This window comes from Neofelis nebulosa, chromosome 3 (genome assembly GCF_028018385.1).
Source record: "Neofelis nebulosa isolate mNeoNeb1 chromosome 3, mNeoNeb1.pri, whole genome shotgun sequence".
Classification (NCBI taxonomy): domain Eukaryota; kingdom Metazoa; phylum Chordata; class Mammalia; order Carnivora; family Felidae; genus Neofelis; species Neofelis nebulosa.
Window position 1 is genome coordinate 79,191,923 of NC_080784.1, and position 24,386 is coordinate 79,216,308.

The 24,386-nt window shown below is 35.6% G+C and overlaps 1 protein-coding gene across 11 annotated transcripts in view; it reads left to right on the forward strand.

Moving 5' to 3' along the window:
- The window catches only part of IQCM (IQ motif containing M), a 664,496-nt gene that overhangs the window by 247,292 nt on the left and 392,818 nt on the right, over positions 1-24,386 (forward strand). For all 11 annotated transcript variants that reach the window (XM_058721202.1, XM_058721193.1, XM_058721197.1 and 8 more), the window contains exon 10: positions 7,510-7,708. In XM_058721202.1, coding sequence (XP_058577185.1) covers positions 7,510-7,708 — 199 coding nt within the window. The remainder of the gene's footprint in view (positions 1-7,509; positions 7,709-24,386) is intronic.

Consider the following 24,386-nt stretch of genomic DNA (forward strand, 5'->3'; position numbering starts at 1 on the left):
AGTCTTTCTTAGGGTGACTTTAGCAGGAGGTGGCTTGAGGACAAAGCAGGTGGTCTCTTCAATGAGGAAAACTGTTTTTATATTTAGCCTCTAATGACTTATATATTTATCTTCATAAAGATTTTCCAGAAGAACTTTATAGAGACTCTTTAGTGGCTAAGAATCTGTAAAAATGAGAATTCTCTCCATATCAGAATTGTGTTAAGACATTGTGAAAGAAGATAAATTTTTAAATTTCATTTAGACGGTAAGCACAGGATAGTTCCTACTGATTCTCTAATAAGAGGTCACTTGGCCTCCATATATTTGGCAGTCACAATGCATCTCCCCTATCTTAGTATATGTTGTATGGCTGTATCTTTCAGTACTGCTGTAACAAACAAAAGAAGAGAAACCTAGAGCCAGTCACCCAAATCATCCTAAACAATTGAGGATTGGGGAAGTCAGGACATGATTTTGTTCTCTTTTGATTTTATTACATACAAGGCAAGGAGGACTTTGAATTCTGACTATGCTAATTACACCTTCATGATCTTTGGAAGTCACCTAATTTCTCTTGCATCAATGGGTGAAATCATAATAGTAACATTTATCCAATAAAATTATTATTTTTAACATTTTAATTTATTTATTATTTTAGAGGGAGAGGGCACGAGTGAGTGCATGAGTGGGGCAGGGGCAAAGACAGAAAGAGAATCTTAAGCACGATCCATGGTCAGTGGAGGTGGATGTGGGGCTAGACCCCACGATACTGGGATCATGACCTGAACCAAAGTTAAGTTGCACACTCAACTGAGTCACTCAGGCGCCCATCCAATAAAACTGTTTTCAGGATTAAGGGAGAAAGTATATCTGAAACAAATGTTTAATAAAATATTGCTGCTGCTACTACTGCTATTAATGGATTTAATTATTATATATTTATTTTTTTGTTGTACAATGCATATTAGTCTACATAATATATAAAAATAGAGAACAAGAAATAAATACAGTTGACAATTGGACAACATGGAGATTAGGGTGCTGACTCTCCCATAGAATAAAAATTTTGCATATAACTTTTTGACTCCCTCAAAACTTAACTACTAATTTTCTGTTGACCAGAGGCCTTACTGGTAATAAAAAGTCAATTGACACATATTTTGTATGCTAAATGTATCATATACCATATTCTTACAATATAGTAAGCTGGAAAAGATGTTATTAAGCAAATCATAAGGGAAGAGAAAATACATATATAGTACTGTACTATATTGAAAAAATCCACATATAAGTAGACCTGCACAGTTCACACGCATGTTGTTCAATAGTGAGTTTTAACCATTTCTATTAAACCTAAGGTTTTCGGGGCGCCTGGGTGGCTCAGTTGGTTAAGCGTCCGACTTCAACTCAGGTCACTATCTCAAGGTTCGTGAGTTCGAGCCCCGCATCGTGCTCTGGGCTGATGGCTCAGAGCCTGGAGCCTGCTTCCGATTCTGTGTCTCCCTCTCTCTCTGCCCCTCCCCCATTCATGATGTCTCTCTCTGTCTCAAAAATAAATAAACGTTAAAAAAAATTTAAAAAAAATAAACCTAAGGTTTTCTTCACAACATACTGTTTAATCATGGATTTGCATTTTATTGGAGGAGTTAATGCATCAGAATCTATGAGGAAAGACCCTGAGCAGGAGTTCTTTGAAAATATTTCTTAGATGCCTCACTTGATTCAGAACCACCACATTAATACAGTCACTAATAATATTTAGCATGTTTCTTTCTGGACTTATTTATATACATCATTTAGAAAATGTTGCAATCGTATAATGCATATAATTTAATGTCTTCATTCTCTTAATATCCTTTTTTGGAATCGTAAGCACTTAAGTTATTACATAATGTTCATAAATATCACTTTTATGACCTCATAATTTATTGACTGGGTATAATACAGTTTACTTAGATATTTGTTTCTGGATTTCTCCCATGATAAGGAAAACTATGATTGATATTTTTATACATATAACTTTATTTTAGAGATTAGTTTAGAGAGAACTATATGCATACTTTGTTTTGCTATACTTAACTTTATTGCATTTCACAGTAGCATTTTTTTTTTTTTTTTGCAAAATGAGGGTTTGTGGCAACCCTGTGTTGAGCAATTTTTCCAACAGCATTTGCTCACTTCATGTGTCTGTGTCATATTTTGGTAATTTTTTCAATATTTCAAACTTCTTCATAATTATTATATTTGTTATGGTTCTGTGGTCAGTGATTTTTGTTGTTCCTATTGTAATTGTTTTGGGGTGTCACAAAACACACCCAAAATCCATAAATGTGGTGTTCTGACTGCTCCACCAACTGGCTGTTCCCCCTATGTCTCCTCTCCTCAGACCTGCCTGTTCCCTGAGACATAACAAGATTGAAATTAGATCATTTAATAAGTGAAAGGAAGTGTTGAACATCCCTCACTTTAGGTCAAAAGCTAGACATGATTAAGCTTAGTGAGGAAGGCATGCCGAAAGCTCAGGTAAGCTGAAAGCTCGGCCTCTTGTGCCAAACAGCCAAGTTGTGAGTGCAAAGGAAACGTTCTTAAAGAAGATGAAAAGTGCTACTCCAGTGAACACATCAATGATAAGAAAGTGAAGCAGTCTTATTGCTGAGAGGGAGAAAGTTTGAGTGGTCTGAGTGGAAGATTAAGCCAGCTACAATATTCCCTTAAGCCAAAGCCTAACTAATCCAAAGCAAGGCCCTAACTCTCCTCAATTCTATGAGAGCTAAGAGAGGTGAGGAAGCTGCAGAAGAAAAGTTGGAAGCTAGCAGAGGTTGGTTCATGAGGTTTAAAGAAAGAAGCCATCTCAGTGACATCAAAAGGCAAGGTGAGCCAGCAAGTGCTGATGAAGAAGCTGGAGCAAGTTCTCCAGAAGGTCTAGCTGAGACCATTCATGAAGGTGGCTACACCAACCAACAGATTTTCATTGTAAATGAAGCAGCCTTGTATGGGAAGAAGATGCCATCTAGGACTTTCATAGCTGGAGAGGAGAAGTCAATGCCTGGCTTCAAAGCTTCAAAGGACAGGCTGACTCTTGTTAGGGGTGAATGCCGCTGGTGAGTTTAAGTTGAAGCCAATGATTATTTACCATTCTTAAAATCTTAGAACCCTTAGTAATTATGTTAAATCTACTCTGCCTGTGCTCTATAAATGGAACAATGAACCTTGAATAACAGAACATCTGTTTGTAACATGGTTTACTAAATATTTTAAGCCCAGAGTTGAGATCTACTGCTCAGAATTAAAGATTCCTTTCAAAATATTCCTGTTCACTGACAATTTACCTGGTCACCCAGGAGCCCTGATGGAGATGGTCAATGAGATGAATGTTGTTTTCATGCCTGCTAACATGGTATCTCTTCTGTAGGCTATGGGTCATGGACTGATTTACTGTTACTGTGTAAGAATTACATTTTGTAAGGCTAATGCTGCTGTAGATAGTGATTCCTCGGATGGATCTGGTAAAGTCAATTGAAAACGTTCCGGAAAGGATTCACCATTCTAGGTGCCATTAACCATATTTGTGATATCATGGGAAGAAGTCAAAATAGTGACATAAATGGGTTAGAAAAAGTTTATTCCCACCCTCATGGAAGCTGTTAGGAATTCAAGACTTCAGAGAGGAGGAAGTAATTGCAGATGAGTTGAAAATAGCAAGGGAACTAGAATTAGAAGTGGAGCCTGAAGATGTGACTGAACTGCTGCGTTCTTACAATGAAACTTGCACCGATGAGGAGTTGCTTCTTAAGGATGAGCAAAGAAAGTGGTTTCTTTTCTTTACTTTAAAAAAAACCTAAATTTTATTTGAGAGAGAAAGAGCAGGCAGGGTAGAGGGGCAGAGGGAAAGAGAGACAGAGAGAGAGAGAGAGAGAGAGAGAGAGAGAGAATATCCAAGCAGGCTCTACTCTGTCAGTGCGGAGCCTGACTCTGGACTCAGTCCCACAACTCTGGGATCATGACCTGAGCCGAAATCAAGAGTCAGATGCTCAATCAACTAAGCCACCCTGATGCCCCAGAATGTTGTTTCTTAAAATGGAATCTAATCCTGGTGGACATATTGTGAAGATTGTTGAAATGACAACAAAGAATTTTAAATTAAGGTATGCACATTTTGTTTTAGACATAACACTATTGCACACTTAGTAGACAATGGTATAGTGTAAATATAGCTTTTATATGCACTGGGAAACCAACAAATTCATTTGACTCATTTCATTGCAATAATCACATTGATATTCACTGTTGTGCAGTGGTCTCGAATTTAATCTGCTAATATCTCCAAAATATATAGGCAGGCTCTGAATGGCTGAAAATATACTTTTTGGGAGATATTTAAAACAATAGGATGTCTAAGAATTTTGAGTTTTGAGCCAGCAGGCTTGTGAGCTAATGGTCCTATCCTGATATAAGAACAACGTAGGGGCCAATATACAAAAAATCATCTTTGGTTCAGTTATATAACTATGCCAAACATACTTTACCATTTCTAGCATCCCTCCTTTTATATAGTGAAGAAGAAAATCTTTGGTGTGGTCCTGCAGCCATCTGGGACACCCAGAAGATAGCTTAAAATATATAATAATAGTTTATTTTTACGTTTGGAGTTTGAACTTGGAGAAACAATATTGGAAAGAATTGTTAGAAGAGCCAAGATTATGAGCAAGTCATTGGTTCCTTTAGAGTAAAACAATAGTAACACAGCCACCGTAACATTAAATATTAGGAATACCAGATTTTGCAAGCAGTAGATCACAAAGAAAAAAAAAGATAATTGCGATAGAATATTTTTGTGATATAAGTAACTTTTATTTTCCAGGCACACTATATTGAAGGCATTAAATGGTTTTTCCTTTGTTAAATTAAGAGCAGAATGGATTCAAAACTCAGTCTGTCAATGCAACAGAAAGTAAATCAAATTCCAATCTTATTCTTTTTGTATACCACTTAAATAACATTTTATAGTCAAGGATTCACAAGCATTTCTCTTTTTTATGATTAAACTTACCAAAATTGACTTGGTAAAAATTTGATATATTTTATAGCTTTTCAAATCCATTATTTTTTAATATAATTCACTTTACATCAAGCCTTCTATAAATCATACTTCAACTTCAAATTTCCCTTTCTATTATTTTTAGCACTCCAGTTATTTAGAGATGTACTATTGATCAAAGTCTGTATGTCTAAAGCCTAAGATAAAACTTATTTCTTGTTAAGTTGATAAAAACAGACAAAACATATCCATCATTCTGTACACATGTTTGCATTTCTTCATAATTATTTTACTTAATATAGTTCTAATCACTCATTTTAACTATAGCTTTTAACCAAAATAACTAATTTCAGTTTCAATTCTCTCTCTTACACACACACACACACACACACACACACACACACACACTTTTCAGGGGGTAACTAAGAACTCTGTGACATTCAAGGCAATTTTAGAGACCAGCAGAATACTCGTGCTTCAACAGTACACATCACACATCAATTTACAATCATACATACCCCTTTAAGATTTATTTATCTCTTCTTGTTGGAACATGGAACTTAGGGTATACACTTTGCACACTTGAGTATTTCTATGACAGTTCTCTTAATTCTTCTGACAGAAAGGAGAAAAGTTAGGAAATCAGAATTCTCTAGATTTCACAGTAGGTCTTTAAACTCTGGATAAGCCAGAACTAATCATTAACATTTTGTCTACATCACTAGTTTTTTTAATACATCGAGGTCATTCATCAAAATTGGTATATCAACCAAGCAAAAATCCTCTTATAAGACAGAGCTCTCTTTTCTAAGCTGTTCAAAATCAATATTAATTTAAACAAAAAACCTCTGAAAGGTATACTTCCTTTTCTTTGCCTTTTAGTGTAGTTTTGTCTAAATAAGATATTTCTTCAGAACACAAAATGATATAGTTTTGACTCATTAATCTAAAAAAAGTTTTATCAAGAAAGAGAATGAGAGAAAGGACCAGCCATAGATACAAAAGAACTACAGTTACAAGAACATTGTACAAAGCTAACTTCTTTTCTTTTGCAAGGAGAGTGGGAACTTTTTTTTTTTCATTTATACACACAAGCACAAAGAGAATAAACAGCCTCAGTTCTACATCCTTAGCTATAGGTGAAAAGTAGATATGGAATCCAGTTTTCTGTGCCTGAACAAATTTCATTTGTCAGTTGTGGCTTCTTGGGAATAGGAATGTCAGGGAGTCAAAGAAGATACTTGTTATGACAGTCTCTTGATAGGGAGCTGATCTCCATTCTAGTTGGCACAAAATTGCCTCTTAAATGTTTTTAGCTATACTGGTGTTCAAACTACATGTAATACAAGGCGTATCATAAACTTTAAGACTAACATAAAAGAATAAATGAAAAAGACTGAGCTGTCATCTACCATCTACCAACCCGACAGAGACTAGATGTCTGCATGAAATAATCCAAATCAGACTCCCAACATTTCAGTTACCACGGGAAGAACAATAATGTCCATTGTACAAAATAGAACAGGACTCCTCATGAATCAGCATAATGCAGACATCAAAATAAACTCCAGAGGAAAGAAAATGCAGAAACAGAGCCATGATATTCACTCTGGGAATCAAGAAAGTTGGGCCCAGGATCCAGATATCTATATACAGTGTACTTTTTAGGGCCAAGACTCAGTTCTGTCTGGTGTATGAATCAACCTGGGCAACTCATTGGAATTTCAGCTGTGAAACATGCAGAAACCAAAGTAATGAAGAAGAAAAAAAAGATTTTTATATGCTAAAAATTGCAGGGAAACTATACTTTGAACTTTGGAAGACTTTGAAAAAACTAACTGCCACATAAAGAATACACCATATATAAATGAAAAAAGCAGACACGAGATTACAGACAGTCTGTCCATGGTAGAAAGTCTGAAGTTTTCTCACAAATTTTCATCACTGCAAGGCCCATCCACATCAGTATGTCAGGGTTTATAATGGTTTCCATTATGGTCACTTGCTTCTGTGATCCTATAGTCCATGACGTTACCACTACACTACCATGCCTTTTGATAGAGAGCATTTGGAAAATAAAATCACTTTTCAGATTGTGTCTGATAAGCAGCGTATCAGTGCCAAATAATTTTGAAGTAGTCTTTATTTTGACTAACTATATGACTAACTCTGTTATATGAAAACATTTTGTTCCTCAAATGTTATATCTCTTTCTTGAATAGTTATGGATAAGCTTTGACAAATTTGCTTTCTTTTGGATTTGCTTTCTTTAGAAGGTTAATTTTGTACATATTATGTTGACTGTGGCATATTGAAACTTATTTAGAGAACCCTGTTGACATGTTCAGGTGATCTGTGTGAAATCTATGTACAAATAATAATACATTTCCTATTTCAGTATATTTATCATTGAAATGAATTTAAGACTTTCCAGAAGTGATTATTTTTCTTATTAACTACACTAAGAAAGTTTTATATTTTATTTTTAGGTCAAAATCTATTCTAACTAAAAGTGGTAAACTTGACAATAAAGTTAAAAGAATTGGACCACACATAGAAATCTTCCAAGTGTTCCGGGAAAGGAACAAATTCATAAATACCAAAAAAATAGTGAAAATGATCACCATCATGCAGGCCTATGTCAGAGGGTGGCTCGAACGCAGAAGATACCAGAGAATAATGATCAAGGTAAAGCATATGTTAAATATAATGTGTGTAAATTTTCTTGTGTAGATTTTGAATAGTCACCTTGTCAATATATCTATGATTTTCTAAATAAAATTCTGACTGCATTCTTTGCATTGAAAAAAATGGTATGAATAATCTATTCTGCTGACAGTTTCAGATTTTGTCAAACTGAAGAATCTAAGCAAAAGGACTAGTTTATCCTTAACCCAGTATTTTGGGACCACTTTTATGCTAAGGCCAGGACTGTCTATCTTTGTTCTAATTTTGTTTCTCTTTTTTGCTGTTTATTTTCTGCATAAAGCAACTTTCTTTCACTTCTCACACCCCTTGATACGGTTGTATTGCATATACATTCAACTCAAAAAGAACTATACAAACAACACACATGTACACACACACCTCTGAGAAACTTTTATAAGCAGCAGTCCTGACTTTCAAAACAAATATTTAGGACTTATTTTGTCTGGGACAATGCAGAAGAACCTGATTGGATGGATCTTGGCAGACTTCTGAGAGGATCCTAAAATATCCTCACCTTGAGGGCTAAAGTTTTACCACTCACAAGGAATTTGTGAAGCCAACTACAAATAGAAGAATAGGTCAGGAGTGCTCTCTTAAATTCCTAGCACTTCTGGGAGGAGCCTTCCTGAATGGCTTTGTGGTGGACACTCCAAATGCATTTCTCTGAGAACTCAGTGATGCTGTTAGAAGGCAATCTATCTGCCTATCTCTCTGTGTGTGTGTGTGTGTGTGTGTGTGTGTGTGTGTGTGTGTGTATATATATATATACATACACCCATAATACATGTATGTAGTTCTGATGATTAAATGTGATAACACATGTAAAAATTTAACAAAAAGGTAAAATTTCCATATAATTAATATTTCAATATTTCATTAATTCTGTGAGGTAACAGTTTTATCCATTTTATAAGTGAAGAAACTGAAGCTCAGAGCAATAAAGCTGGTTGCTCAAAGTAATACTGCTGGTAAGTGACAGAGGTAGAACTCAAACTCATGTCTGTCTGACTCCAAAGCCAATCTTATTCTATATATCATATCATCTACTGAACTATTATGGCTGATTCATCCCTAATCTGATCTAAAGCCATATCTAGACCTATCTCTCTAACTCAAAATTCAGGCATTAAATCGCCCACTTGAAAGGTCCATAATTAAATCAAACTTCACATAGCCTTAAATGAATTTGTTTTCATACTTCACAAAGCTCTTCCTTTCCTTTATTGTTTTAAATTTTATTGAGGAATAATTGACATATAACATTATAGTGCTGTCAGGTGTATAGCATAATGATTTGGTATTTGATTACATTGCAAAATGATCACCACAATAAGCCTAGTACCATCCATCACCATATGAAGTTAACTTTCAGGATTTATTCTCTTGGCAACTTTCAAGTGTGCTCTATGATATTATTGAGTGTGGGCTATTATAGTCACCATGTCTTATTTATTTTATAACTTGAAGTTTTTACCTCACTTCCTTTACCTGTTTCATCTACTCCCTAGTTCTCCTCTGGCAACCACTTCTCTTCTCTTAATCTATGGTTTTGTTTTTATTTTGTTTGTTCATTTGTTTTTTAAATTTCACATGTGTGTGAAATCCTATGGTATTATCTTTCTCTGACTTACTTCACTTAGCATAATGCCTATGTTATCCATCCATGTTACCACAAATGGCAAAATTTCATTCCTTTTTTAAATTGAAGAATCATTGACGTATGACATTGTATTAGTTTCTGTTGTACACATAGTGATGCAATACTTATATAAGTTATGAAAAGTTTACCACAGTAAGTGTTATCATCTGTCCCCATACAAAGTTGTTACAATATCATTGACTGTGTTCCCTATGCTATACGTTACATCTCTGTGTATTATTTATTTTATAACTGGAAGATTTTACCTCTTAATCCCCTTCACCAATTTTGTCCATCTGCTTGCACTCCTCCCCTCTGGCAACCATTAATTTATTCTTTGTATCTATGAGCTGGTTTATGCTTTGTTTTGTTTGTTCATTTGTTTTATAGTAGAGTCCATATATCAGTGAAATCATACAATATTTGCCTTTCTTTGACTGACTTATTTCACATAGCATAATACTCTCTAGGTCCATCCATGTTGTTGAAAATGGCAAGATTTGGGGCGCCTGGGTGGCGCAGTCGGTTAAGCGTCCGACTTCAGCCAGGTCACGATCTCGCGGTCCGTGAGTTCGAGCCCCGCGTCAGGCTCTGGGCTGATGGCTCGGAGCCTGGAGCCTGTTTCCGATTCTGTGTCTCCCTCTCTCTCTGCCCCTCCCCCGTTCATGCTCTGTCTCTCTCTGTCCCAAAAATAAAAAAAATAAAAAAAAATAAAAAAAAAAAAACAAACGTTGAAAATGGCAAGATTTTATTCTTTTTTATATCTGAATAGTCATCCATTGTGTGTGTGTGTGTGTGTGTGTGTGTGTGTATGTGTGCACACACATATACATCTATTAATGGGCATTTAGGTTGCTTCCATATCTTGGCTATTGTGAATAGAGCTGCAATGAACAGAGAGGTGCATGTAACTTTGAATTAGTATTTTAATTTTCTTTGAAAAATACCAACAGTGGAATTGTTGGATTGTATAGTAGTTATGTTTTTAATTTTTTGAGGAACATCCATACTATTTTCCACAGTAGCCATACCAATTTACATTCCTACCAATAATGCACAAGGGTTCCCTTTTCTCCACGTCCTCACTGATACTTGTTATTCCTTATCTTTTTGATAGTAGCCATTCTGACATGTGTGAGGTGATATCTCATTGTGGTTTTGATTTGTATTTCCCTGGTGATGAGTGCTGTTGAGCATCTTTTCATGTACCTATTGGCCATCTGTATGTATTCTTTGGGAAAATATCTATTCAGGTGCTCTGACCATATTTTAATTGGATTTTTTTATACTGAGTTGTATGAGTTATTTATATATTTTGGGTGTTAACACCTTATCTGATATGTCATTTGCAAACAATTTCTCAGATTCATTAGGTTGCTTTTTCATTTTGTTGATCTTTTCCTTTGCTGTGAAGAAGTTTTTTAGTTTGAGGTAGACCCATTTGTTTATTTTGGCTTTTGTTGTCATTGTCTGAGGAGACAGATCTAAAAAATATTGCTAAGACCAATATTCAAGAGCTTACTACCTGTGTGTTCACCTAGAAATTTTATGTTTTCAGGTTTCACTTAAGTCAATAATACATTTTGAATTTATTTTTGTTTATGGTGTAAGAAAATGAACCAGTTTCATTCTTTTGCATGTAGCTGCTCAGTGTTAACATCATTTACTGAAGAGACTGTCTTTTTTTCATTGTATATTCTTATCTCCATTATCATAGATTACTTGACCATGTAAGTGGGTTTATTTCTGGGCTGCCTATTCTATTCTTTTTTTTTTTTTTAATTTTTTTTCAACGTTTTTTTATTTATTTTTGGGACAGAGAGAGACAGAGCATGAACGGGGGAGGGGCAGAGAGAGAGGGAGACACAGAATCGGAAACAGGCTCCAGGCTCCGAGCCATCTGCCCAGAGCCCGACGCGGGGCTCGAACTCACGGACCGCGAGATCATGACCTGGCTGAAGTTGGACGCTTAACTGACTGCGCCACCCAGGCGCCCCTGTTCTTTTGATCTTTGTATTTGTTTTGATCAGTGAAGCTTTGTAGCATAGTTTGAAATCCTGGAGCATGATACCTCCAACTTTGTTCTTCTTTCACAGGATTGTTTTGGTTATACAGAGTTGTTTGTGTTCCATACAGATTTTAAGATTATTTGTTCTAGTTCTGTGAAAAATGCTACTTGTATTTTGATAAGGATTATAATGAATTTGTAGATTACTTTGGGTATTATGGACATCTTAACAATATTAATTCTTACAATCCATGAACATAGTATATATTTGCATTTATTTGTGTCATCTTCAGTTTCTTTCATCAATGTCTTACAGTTTTCAAGGTACAGTTATTTCACTTCCTTGGTTAAACTTATTTATATGTGATATCTGGAAGAAATGGATAAATTCCTAGGAACATATAAAACCAAAACTCAAACAGGAAGAAATAGAAAATTTGAACAGACTTATAACCAGTAAAGAAATTGAATCAGTAACCAAAAGTCTCCCAACAGATAAGAGTCCAGTGCCAGATGGTTTCCTGGGGGAATTACCAAATATTTAAAGAAGAGCTAATACCTACTTTTTTGAAACTGTTCCAAAAAATAGAAATGGAAGGAAAACCTCCAAACTTATTCTATGAGGCCAGCATTACCTTAATTCCAAAACCAGTAAAGACCCATCCTAAAAAGGAGAATTACAGACCAATATTCCTGATGAACATGAATGCAAAAATTCTCAACAAGATACTAGCAAATTGAATCCAACAGTAGAGTAAAAGACATATTAACTGTGATCAAGTGGGATTTATTTCTGGGCTGCAGTGGTGTTTTAATATTCAGAAGTCAATCAGTGTGATACTCCACATTAATAAAGTAAAAGGTATGAACCATAAGATCCTCTCAGTAGATGCAGAAAAAAACATTTGACAAAATACAGCATCCTTTCTTGACAAAAACCCTCAAGAAAGTAGAGATAGAACATCATAAAGGCCATACACGAAAGACCCACGGCTAGTATCATCCTTAATGGGGAAAAACTAGAGCTTTTTCCCTAAGGTCAGGAACACAATAGGGATGTCCAGTTTCACCACTGTTGTTCAACATAGTACTGGAAGTCCTAGCCTCAGCAATTAGGTAACAAAAAGAAATAAAAGGCATCCAAATTAGCAAGGAAGTCAAACTTTCACTTTACAGATGACATGATACTCTGTGTGGAAAACCCAAAAAACACCACCAAAAAAATTGCTAGAACTGATACATGAATTCAGTCAAGTCACAGGATATAAAATTAATATAAATAAATCAGCTGCATTTCCATATACAATAATGAAGTAGCAGAAAGAGAAATCAAAGAATCTATCCTATTTACAACTGCACCAGAAACCATAAGATAACTAGGAATAAACCTACCCAAACAGGTAAAAGATCTGTACTCACAAAACTATAGAACATTTATGAAAGATATTGAAGAAGACATAAAGAAATGGTAAAACATTCCATACTCATGAATTGGAAGAACAAATACTGTTAAAATTTCTATACTACCCAAAGCAGTCTACAAATTCAGTGCAATCCCTATCAAAATCACCAGCATTTTTCATAGAGCTAGAACAAAGAGTTCTAAAATTTGTATGGAACCAGGAAAGACCCTGAATAACCAAAGTAATGTTTAAAAAGGAAAGCAAAGTGAGAGGCATTACAATTCCAGACTTTGACCTGTATTACAAAGCTGTAATCATCAAGACAGTATGTTACTGGCACAAAAACAGACACAGACATCAATGGAACAGAATGGAGTACCCAGAAATGGACCTACAACTATATGGTCAACTAATCTTAAAGCAGGAAAGAATATCCAGTGGAAAAAAGACAGTGTTGGGAAAACTGGAGACATGCAGAAGAATGAAACTGGACCACTCTCTCATACCATACACAAAAATACATTCAAAATGGATGAAAGACCTAAATGTGAGACAAGAAACCATCAAAATCCTAGAGGAGAACACAGGCAGAAACCTATTTGATGTCAGCCATAACAACTTCTTACTAGACACGTCTCCAGAGGCAAGGGAAACAAAAGCAAACATGAACTATTGGGACCTCACCAAGATAAAATGACACTTCTGCACAGCAAAGAAAATAATCAACAAAACTCAAAGGCAGCCTGCAGAATGGGAGGAGATATTTGCAAATGACATACCAGATAAAGGGCTAATATCCAAAATCTATAAAGAACTTATCAAACTCAACACCCAAAAACCAAATAATCCAGTTAAGAAATGGGCAAAAGACACGAGTAGATACTTCTCCATAGAAGACACACAAATGGTGAACAGACACATGAAAAAATGCTCAACATCACTCAACATTAGGGAAATACAAATCAAAACCACAATGAGATACCACCCCACACCTGTCAAAATGGCTAAAATGAACAACTAAGGAAACAAAAGATATTGGTGAGGATGTGGGAGAAAGGGGAAAGGAGAACCCTCTTGCACTTTTGGTGGGAATACAAACTGGAGTAGCCACTCTGGAAAACAGTGTGCAGGGTCATTAGAAAGTTAAAGATAGAACTACCCTATGACCTAGCAGTTATACTACTAGGTATTTACCCAAAGGATATAAAAATGCTGATTCAAAGAGGCACATGCACCCAAGAGGCTATCAACAATAGCCAAACTGTGGAAAGAGCCTAAATGTCCATTGATTGATGAATGAATAAAGAGGAAATGGTATATATATACAATGGAGTATTTAAAAAAATTTTTTTAATTGTTCTTGAGAGAGACAGAGAGTGACAGCATGGGAAGAGCAGAGAGAGAAGGAGACACAGAATCTAAAGTAGGCTCCAGGCTCTGAGCTGTCAGCACAGAGCCTGACGTGGGGCTCAAACTCATGAACTGTGAGATCATGACCTGAGCCGAAGTCAGACACGTAACCGACTGAGCCAGCCAGATGCCCCTATACAATGGAGTATTATTCAGCCATTAAAAACAATGAAATCTTGCCATTTATAATGACATTAATGAAACTAGAGTATATTATGCTAAGCGAAATAAGCCAGTCAGAGAAAGACAAATACCATATGATTTCACTCATACATGTAATTTAAGAAGCAGAACAGATAAACATAGATGAAGGGAAGGAAAAGTAAAATAAAATAAAAACATAGAGGGAGTCAAACCATAAGAGACTCTTAACTATGGAGAACAAACTAAGGGTTGCTGGGGGGAAATGTGTGTGTGTGGGGGGGATGGCCTAAATGGGTGATGGGCATTAAGAAGGACACTTGTTGTGATGAGCACTGGCTGTTATATGTAAGTGATTAATCACTAAATTCCATTCCTGAAACCAGTACTACACTATGTTAACTAACTAATTTAAATAAAATCTTGGGAAAAAAGGATTATTTCTAGGTATTTTATTCTCTCGGATGTACTTATAAATAAGATTACTTTCTTAATTTCTTTTTCTGATAGCTTGTTATAACTATAAAGAAAAACAACATATTTCTATATATTGATTTTGTAGCCTGCAACTTTACTGAATTCATTTATTAAATCTAATAGTATTTTGGTAGAGTCTTTATGTTTTTATTTTCTTTTTAAAAAAAATTTTAATGTTTATTTTTGAATGAGAGAAAGCACAAACAGGGGGAAGGGCAGAGAGAGAGGGAGACAGACTCTGAAGCAGACTCCAGGCTCTGAGCTGTCAGCTCAAAGCCCAGTGCAGGGCTTGAACTCACAAACCATGAGATCATGACCTGAGCTAAAGTTGGACACAATGGACTAAGCCACCCAGGTGCCCCAATGATTTTCCATATATGTCATCTGCAAATGTAACGATTTTACTTCTTCTTTTCCAATTTGCAAGGCTTTTATTTCCTTTTTTTTTCTTTCCTCTAATTGCCATGACTAGGACTTCTGATACAGTGTTGAATAAAAGTGGTGAGAGTGGGCCTCTTTCCCTGTTCCTGATCTTCCAGGAAAGCTTTTGGCTTTTCACTGTTGAGCATATTTTAGCTATAGGTTTGTTATATATGACCTTCTTATTATGTTGAGGTATGGACCCTTTATACCCACTTTACTGAGAGGTTTTTTTTTTTTATCATAAATGGACATTGAATGTTATCAAATGCTTCTACATCTACTGAGATGATCATATGAATTTTATCCTTCATTTTGTTAATGTGGTGCAACAGGTTGATTTATTTATGGGTGTTGAAACATTCTTGTATCCCTGGAATAAATTTCACTTGGTCATGGTATATGATCATCTTAATGTATTATTGAATTCAGTGCTAATATTTTGAGAATTTTGGCATTTATGTTCTTTAGGGACAGTGGCCTGTGAATTTTCTTTTCTCTTTCTTTCTTTCTTTCTTTCTTTCTTTCTTTCTTTCTTTCTTTCTTTCTTTCTTTCTTTCTTTCTTTCTTTCTTCTCTCTCTCTTCTTTCTTTCTTTCTTTCTTTCTTTCTTTCTTTCTTTCTTTCTTTCTTTCTTTCTTTCTTTCTTTCTTTCTTTCTTTCTTTCTTTCTTTTTCTCTCCCTCCATCTCTCTCTTCTCTCTTCTCTTCTCTTCTCTTCTCTTCTCTTCTCTTCTCTTCTCTTCTCTTCTCTTTTCTTCTCTTTTCTTCTTTCTTTACCTTCTCTGGTTTTGGCATCAGGGTAGTACTCATTTCATAAAGTGAGTTTGAAAGTGTTCATTCCTTTAATTTTCTGGAAGAGTTTGAGAAGTATAGGTATTAAATCTTCTCTGAATGTTTGGTAGAATTCACCAGTAAAGCTATCTAGTCTTGGACTTTTGTTTTTTGGGAGGTTTTTGACTACTAATTCAATATCCTCACTATTAACTGATATATTCATATTTTCTGTATTTTCCTGATTCACTCTTGAAAGATTGTATGTTTGTAGGAATTTATCCACTTCTTCTAGTTTGTCCAATTTGTTGGCATATAATTATTCACAGTAGTCTTATTCTTGGTATTTTTTGTGGTATCAGTTGTAAGTTTTTTCATTTCTTATTTTATTTGAGTTTTCTTTTTTTTTCCTCATGGTAAGTCTAGCTAAATGTTTGTCAATTTTTGTTTATCTTTTTAAAGAACCAGCTCTTACTTTTATTGATCTTTTATATTATCTTTTTAGTATCTATTTTACTTATATCTGCTCTGATCTTTATTATTTCCTTCTTTCTACTAACTTTAGACTTCACTTTTTCTTCTTTTATTCCTTTAGGTGCAAAATTAAATAGTTTATTTGAGATTTTTCTTGTTTTTTTGTGTTGTTTTGTTTTGTTTTTTTGTTTTTTGTTTTTGTTGAGGTAGGCCTATACTGCTATGAATTGCCTCTTAGAAATACTTGCTGCATCCCATAGATTTTGGTATGTCATATATCTGTTTCCCTTTGTCTCTTGGTATTTTAAAAATTTCTCTGATTTCTTTGTTAACTCTGTGGTTGTTTAGTAGTATGCTCTTTAATCTCTGCATATTTGTGAGTTTTCTTTTCTTGAAATTAATTACTAGTTTCATACCATTCAGTGTTCATGCTTGGTACGATTTCAGTCTTCTTAAATTTAATGCTGGTTTTAGCACGGGAGTGGGAGAATGTCATCATCACTTGCACTTGTTGGCCTCAGCTAGGGAGTGGAGCAGGGCTGCAAACACCCATGCTCACAGTCTTTAGCAAGGGACTGGGAGAATGTTGTGACTGCTCACGCTCATGGGCCCCAGCCAGTGAAGGCAGGGGTGCCACCGCCATTCACCCCCACCAGCCTTAGCAAGGCAGCAGGATGGCACTGAGTCTGTACATACTCTCCTGTGCTACTGGGGTGGGGAGAGAGTGCAAAACTGACAGCTGCCAGTGCCTCCATCTCTGAAGAGAGTCCCAGCTGTCCCCTGCCCCTTCAACAAATCCTTTAAGATTAGCAAGTGAATCTCCTTCACCTGTAGTCTAGGTGCTTTTCAAACTACTGCTTTTGTGGTAGGTCCCAACATGAGTGAGACTGCAGGTGAGCCTTTCAATAAGAGAATCTTGGTTTCCTATAGCCCTTTGTATTCCTTGGATGCAAACCCTGTTGGTTTTCCTACCCATCTGGATGTGGACCTTTAATCCTTTGTTATAGAGGAATAGTTCTGCTAGTTTTCAGTTCTTTTTTAGAGGGAATAGTTCCATACATAGCTGCAGGTTTGGTGTGTTTGTGGGAAGAGAGGAGTTCAGGATTTTCCTATGCCCTATCTTGGACCCCCCACCCCACCCCCACCCCGTACTACCTATATTGATGAACCATTCCACCACCCACCAAGGTATACCTGGAGTTTTTTATACTTTCAACTCGCTCACTTCCATATTTAATTGATTATCACATGCATAATATTTCTTGTGTTGCTCTTCCTCTCTTTGTTTCTTGCCAGAGCTTCTAGTTACTAACTCTCACATGGAGAACTACAGTTATCTCCTATTTATCCTCTTTTCTACTTACCCCCCAATCTGTCATATAAAATTATAGAAACTTCACACAGATTACCTTATGCCATTTCTTATCATCTTTTAATGGCCTATATTGCTTATAAGAGAAAGCATAAATTCTCTAACATAACATGGTACACATTACCTCCCTGGTCTGGCACTTGCCTGCTGTCCATCTTCCTCACATGAGAATTCCTCACTAATGCCATGTGCTCTAGCAAAGCCCAAATTCTTTAATTCCCTGATTGTTTCCTATTATATCTTATGTTTTTTTTTTAAATTTTTTAACATTTATTTATTTTTGAGACAGAGAGAGACAGAGCATGAACAGGGGAGGGGCAGAGAGAGAGGGAGTCACAGAATCTGAAACAGGCTCCAGGCTCTGAGTGGTCAGCACAGAGCCCGACATGGGGCTCGAACTCACGGACCGTGAGATCATGACCTGAGCCGAAGTTGGACGCTTAACCGACCAAGCCACCCAGGCACCCCTGTATCTTATGTTTTTATGCTGTTCTCTTCGGATGGAATACTCTTCCTTCCTAATCTTCTGATAAACTCCAACTCATCTTTCAAGATCTTCCTTGCATATATGTGCTTAGACAGTGTCTCAGGTCCGTTAAGCAGTAATTATCTCTCTATCCTTTTGGTCATTCTTGTGCTCAGCTATCTATATTGTGACCTTTATATACATGTCTGTCATAAGCAATACAAATATGTGACCTATTTGGAAGAATATACCCTTTATTTTTATATTTATAGTGCTACACTATTTTGACATGTAATATACACCCTCTATTATATTAACTATTTGCACTTATTATCTGCTTTTTTTCTTGTTTGTTTAGGTTTTTGTATATGTTTACATTGTTTCTGTTTTGTTTGCTACTGTGTTTGAATGCCTAGAATAGTGATTAGTACATGGTAAGTATTCAGTAAATATGTATTGAATGGATGAATTAATTCAACAAAATATAGTTATAGAAATTTATCAGGACACTCCCAATGATTCATATTTATATGTAGAGAGAAATAATGTATATGCATATGTGTATATATATATATATATATACACACACATATATATAAGTACATAATATATAACATATATGGTTATATATCACATATATGATTATGTATTTATATTATGATTTAATTATAGAATTTCTTGTGTTAGAGTGAATTATAGAGTCATCCATCACCTCTGGTAGAGAAATGAGTCTTAGTAAACTTAGAGAGCAAGAATGGGCCCAAGAGAATGGTGAAAAGGAGAGACAAGGAAAATGCTGAATTTCTATGTAGAGGTAGAATTTGAAATGGAAAGAATGGGAAGCACTTTTAATGGGTTGGAGCCAGTTTAAACTAGACTGTTGACTTTGACTTGGTTATAAAATTTGTTACAATCACTGATTTTCTTTTTTATTATATCACTCATATGGTGCTTTGTATGTTGGATGACTGCTCTCTTTATATGGTGAATGTTGTCTTGCCTGCTGTTGAACAGCTAGTGCATCAGGCCTGTAATGCACACATCGTCAAGTTCCAGGACTGTGCCTGTGTACAGGGTTGCAGTTGGGGGAATTCTTGATAGAGTTTCTGCCCTGGAGGCTGTGCAGCAAATCACTGGATAATTGTCAGCACCATGGCAATCTCTGCGCTGGAAGACTTCCATGGTCATATTGTTTGGCTACTGCTTCAGATCTGGTAGCCGTGGACAGTGTCTATGAGAATGTCACTTTACGATACCTCAAGAGAATGTACAATTTCCACCATTTCCTGTGAAATGCTCCAGCTTGGGTTTATTTAGAAATAATGAAGCAACATTGAATTAGATCAGTCATAAGGGTACCACAGAGGTTGCTGCATTTAAGTACCAGAATTGTTTCCACCATTGAAAGTGTCCTTTTCCTTTTAAAAACTCTGTGTTGTTTGCATGTGTTTTGGAATAATTAATAATGATCTTTAAAAAAAAACCTATAAAGATACAAAAACAGTATTTTTCTGAGTATAATGCCTCTAAGATTTTACTTAATTTTAATATTTTTCTATGAATATTTATAATTTAAATTTTTAAATTTTAGGCTTAAATTGATAATATTCATTTGCTATTTGCCAAACATACTGAAATCCTAGGGCACTTGAAAAGCTGATGGTTGCAATAAGAAAGTGTTCAAATTGAATTTTGAATAAATATTTGTTATTTTTGAATAAATATTTGTTGAATAAATAAACTTGGGATACTTCTGGAAAATCTGAGGCTTAAGGTTATGATAGCAATACTCCATACATAGGCCAGTGGTTTTTAACCTTTTGGAGGTTATAGAATCCTTTGAAAGTTCAATAGATTATAGATTTTCTCTCATTATCTCAAAACACAAAACAGAAACAATAAGAAAATCCTTAAGCCCATACATAGGCCCTATGGCACAGGCGACATGGATCAGAAAAGTTTTATTACATAAGTTTGCTAGCTCCCAGACACCAGGGGAACTGTGTTCTTTATTCAAGATTACTTAAAAAAATTAATAACAGTTACTACTGGATCCAATTTCTTGCCTGGTGTGTGATATCATAGAGCATATAGTCCAGAGATATATGCGGATAACTAAAAGAAGTATTGGGTACTAATAGAGAAATTAGAAAGGCCATTTAATCCAAAAGGCTGTGTCTGGTGTAGGGGTTGGATAGTGCCTATACATTGAGATCTGGAAAATGAGGGGAAGTTATGTTTTGTCAGGTCATCTGAGAGGCTCAGAGTGTTGTAGGCACAGGGAAAGACAATATCAATGGCCTTAGGTGAGATAGAACATTGAGGGGCTAGGGGTTGGTTGGGAGGACAGTGGCAGTAGATGACGCTGAGATAGCAGTTAGATTACGCATTTTCTTAAAAATCAGGCTAAGGACTTTATGCTTTTATTTAGTATATGGGAATGGATGACTTTAAAGGAAATCAGTGATATTAACAGATTTGCCTTTTAGAAAAATTACTGTCTCTGGGTAGTGAATTGGGGAAGAGGAAGAGAGGGCAACTAATATACTTTGTCAATAATTCAGTGTGTGATAATGGTGGCTTGAGTTAGGGATGGAGAGATGGAGCAAAGATAGGACATTGGGTTTAAATGGACTTGAAGGTAAGGGAGAGGGAGGAGTCAAGAACAGTTCCTCAGTTTTTGTGGTTTTTGTCTTGGGCAACCCAGTGGATGATTGTGAAATACAGAAGTTAAGAGGAAGAGCAGGTAGGAGTGGGGCATAAAGGAAAGGAGAGTCCAAGTTTTAACACTGACTTTGAACTACCTGTGGGAAATCTTTGAGATGTCTGGGAAGAAGTTGAATATATGGGTCCAAAACTCAGAAGGAAGATTGGTCCATAAAGAAACATTTAGAATTCATCAGTAGTTCTTAAATTCTTTTCCACCTTAACACACTTGAGGAAGATGATAAAACCTTCCCACTCATGAAAGTAGCTCCATTTAGCAATGATTCTCATGTTATCTCCGAGAAAGCTCTTTACCCAGGTGACTAGATGGCTCTCTTCATTCATGTCTGTGCTAATTAACCTGTGTTAATTATCAAAAAGACTGCCCCTTACTACCCAAAAAATAACGTCCAGTCTGGTCACTCCATATTCCATTTAAAAGACTTTATTGTTTTTCAAACCACTTATTGCCACCCAACACATAGATATTTATCTACTGGATTACTGTTCCTTCCATTATAATGTAACTCCCTGAGACAAAAATTTTGCCTTTTCTGTTTATTAATCTGTTCACAAAGTCTAGAACATTCCTGGCACATATTAGGCCCCTAATTAGTTAATTAATTAATTTAATTAGTTAAAATAAATATATAAATTAAAATAAGTTATTTTCAATATGATAGAGGATTATAATAGAATATCTGGATCAGAAGATGAGAAATTTGAAAAAAAACACATTTGTAAATATTTTTATTTAGCTCCCTGACCAAGGATAACTTCCTGTACTCTGCCCCCATCCAGAGATTTGAGATTATTATTAGTGATACTAACTGGAGCCACGGGAGTTGATGTATTGTCTGGGGAGAATATATAGAGTAAGGAGAAAAGCAGTTAAAGGGTAAGAGTGAGAAAGCACACTGTTCAGGAGGAAGGCAGATGATGAAAAATCCAGTAACAGTAAAGCATTAGCCAGAGGGGTAAGAACAAAACCAGAATATGCTAGATCAAGGAAGTTCAGAGGCAGTCTAAGAAAGAAAGCAGGGTAGCTAGTCTCAAATGCTGCTAGGAATGAAGGTCTAGAGAGAATTTCCTGTCTTTGCAATAGTTAGTTCATGGATCACCCTGGCAAGTTTCAGTAGATGTGATGTTGGTCACTCCCTATTCCATTTAAAAGACTTTATTGTTTTTCAAACCACTTATTGCCACCCAACACATAGATATTTATTTACTGGATTACTGTTCCTTCCATTATAATGTAACTCCCTGAGACAAAAATTTTGCAAGGAAGCAAGGAAGTGAAAATATCTAGAGTAGATAAAGATGAGACACTATGAGGTTTAGGGAAAGAAAGGTTAAGATGGAAAATACTTAAGTACATTTAAATGCTTATTGAAAAAGCGAGTAAGAGGAGAAGGTTGATGATATGAGAGATGAGGATAATCCATATTAAAAGGCTAAGAATATTGGAAAGGGTGTGTTTTTAAGACACCTGACAGGATTAGCCTTAGGTAAGAGAGACATATTTCTATATTGTAGGACCAAACGGTATTGCTGAGTGTTTAGATTTGGTGATAGGAAGTTGAGACAGCAATAATCTAATGTTTTCTCATTTGCTGAGAGCATTTAGAAGGTGAGTTTGAATGTTTGAGGAGATTGAATTTCTATAGAAAATGACAAAAAAGAGAGATGCCTAGGAAAACATGGGTGAATTTTCAGGCCAGGTGAGGTTGGGGATCAAGAATTGAAGTGATACCATCCCTCTAAGTTGCATAATTATCTTTACTAGCTATGAAAAATAAGGCACAGAGAGTTAACAAAATTTGTCTAAAGTTACACATCCAGCCAGTGGCATACTTGAATTTTGAGCATAAAACTGAAGCCTGTCTGGCTACAGACACTTTAAAACATTAGACCATTTTGGTAACAACAGTATTCAGCAATCATCGCAAAATGGTGGAGTCTTTTCTTAGATCAGGCTCAACATAGACATTGGAGTATCAGGTCAAAAGCTAAATTTAGATTAAAACTACCTTCTAATACTGTAAAGCCAATTGGGATGTGATCACATCAGGGGAATGATGCAGAGAGATGCTATATTCATATAAAGGGACACCAATTGTGTGGCAATCAGAAGCTGCTACGTTTTGCAGAGGCGTGTGGGAGGAAAACAAGATTCAGTGATACAGTTGACTAAGAATGTGTACTCACAGTCTTTATACTAAGCAATTAGAGATAGAAGGATTAACCATGTACTTCAGGTATATAATAATCATTCTGACCAAGATCAGAGCGGATGACAACAGCAGGTGTTATAGAGAAGAGGCCTAAAAAGAGAAGAACCAAGCCCAGGGGAGAGACATTTGCTTTAGCTACATGGGTGTGGCTAAGGGCTTCACTATTTTTTTAGTGGATGGGGAAGTGAATACAAAAATCATAGTTAACATTATTTATGGCTTGTATACTTGTGTGTGTCTATGTATATGTGCTTAAGATAACAACTCAAAATACTCATTTTTTATTTCATTTGGTTTAGTTTAAGTTTAAAAATCTTTTCCTGCTTAGTTTTAATAAGGTTTTTGTATAAAGACCCTTTTAGATAATGTCCAATGTGTTTAAACAAGGTTACACTTCAGTTAATATACGTGGTTAAGTTACCTGCTTTTATTTTTAAACATCATTTTTTTCAATATATGAAGTTTATTGTCAAATTGGTTTCTTTTTTTCTTTTTTATTTTTTAATGTGTATTTATTTATTTATTTATTTATTTATTTATTTATTTATTTATTTCAATATATGAAGTTTATTGTCAAATTGGTTTCCATACAACACCCAGTGCTCATCCCAAAAGGTGCCCTCCTCAATACCCATCACCCACCCTCCCCTCCCTCCCACCCCCCCATCAACCCTCAGTTTGTTCTCAGTTTTTAAGAGTCTCTTATGCTTTGGCTCTTTTCCACTCTAACCTCTTGTTTTTTTTTTCCTTCCCCTCCCCCATGGGTTTCTGTTAGTTTCTCAGGATCCGCATAAGAGTGAAACCATATGGTATCTGTCTTTCTCTGTATGGCTTACTTCACTTAGCATCACACTCTCCAGTTCCATCCATGTTGCTACAAAGGGCCATATTTCATTCTTTCTCATTGCCACGTAGTACTCCAATGGAGTACACAATAAACATCATTTTTTAAAAGTTAGAAAGTCAATCTGTAGTAAAACATTTGCTGTAATATTTTGCAAGTGTTTAAAAAAAACTCCACATGTAAAGATCTCTTACAAACTGATAAGAAATATACCATAATAATAGCTTCTCTGTAGAAGTATAAATGGCAAATAAATATGAAAAGAGAGAACTCCTGCTAGTAATCAAAGAA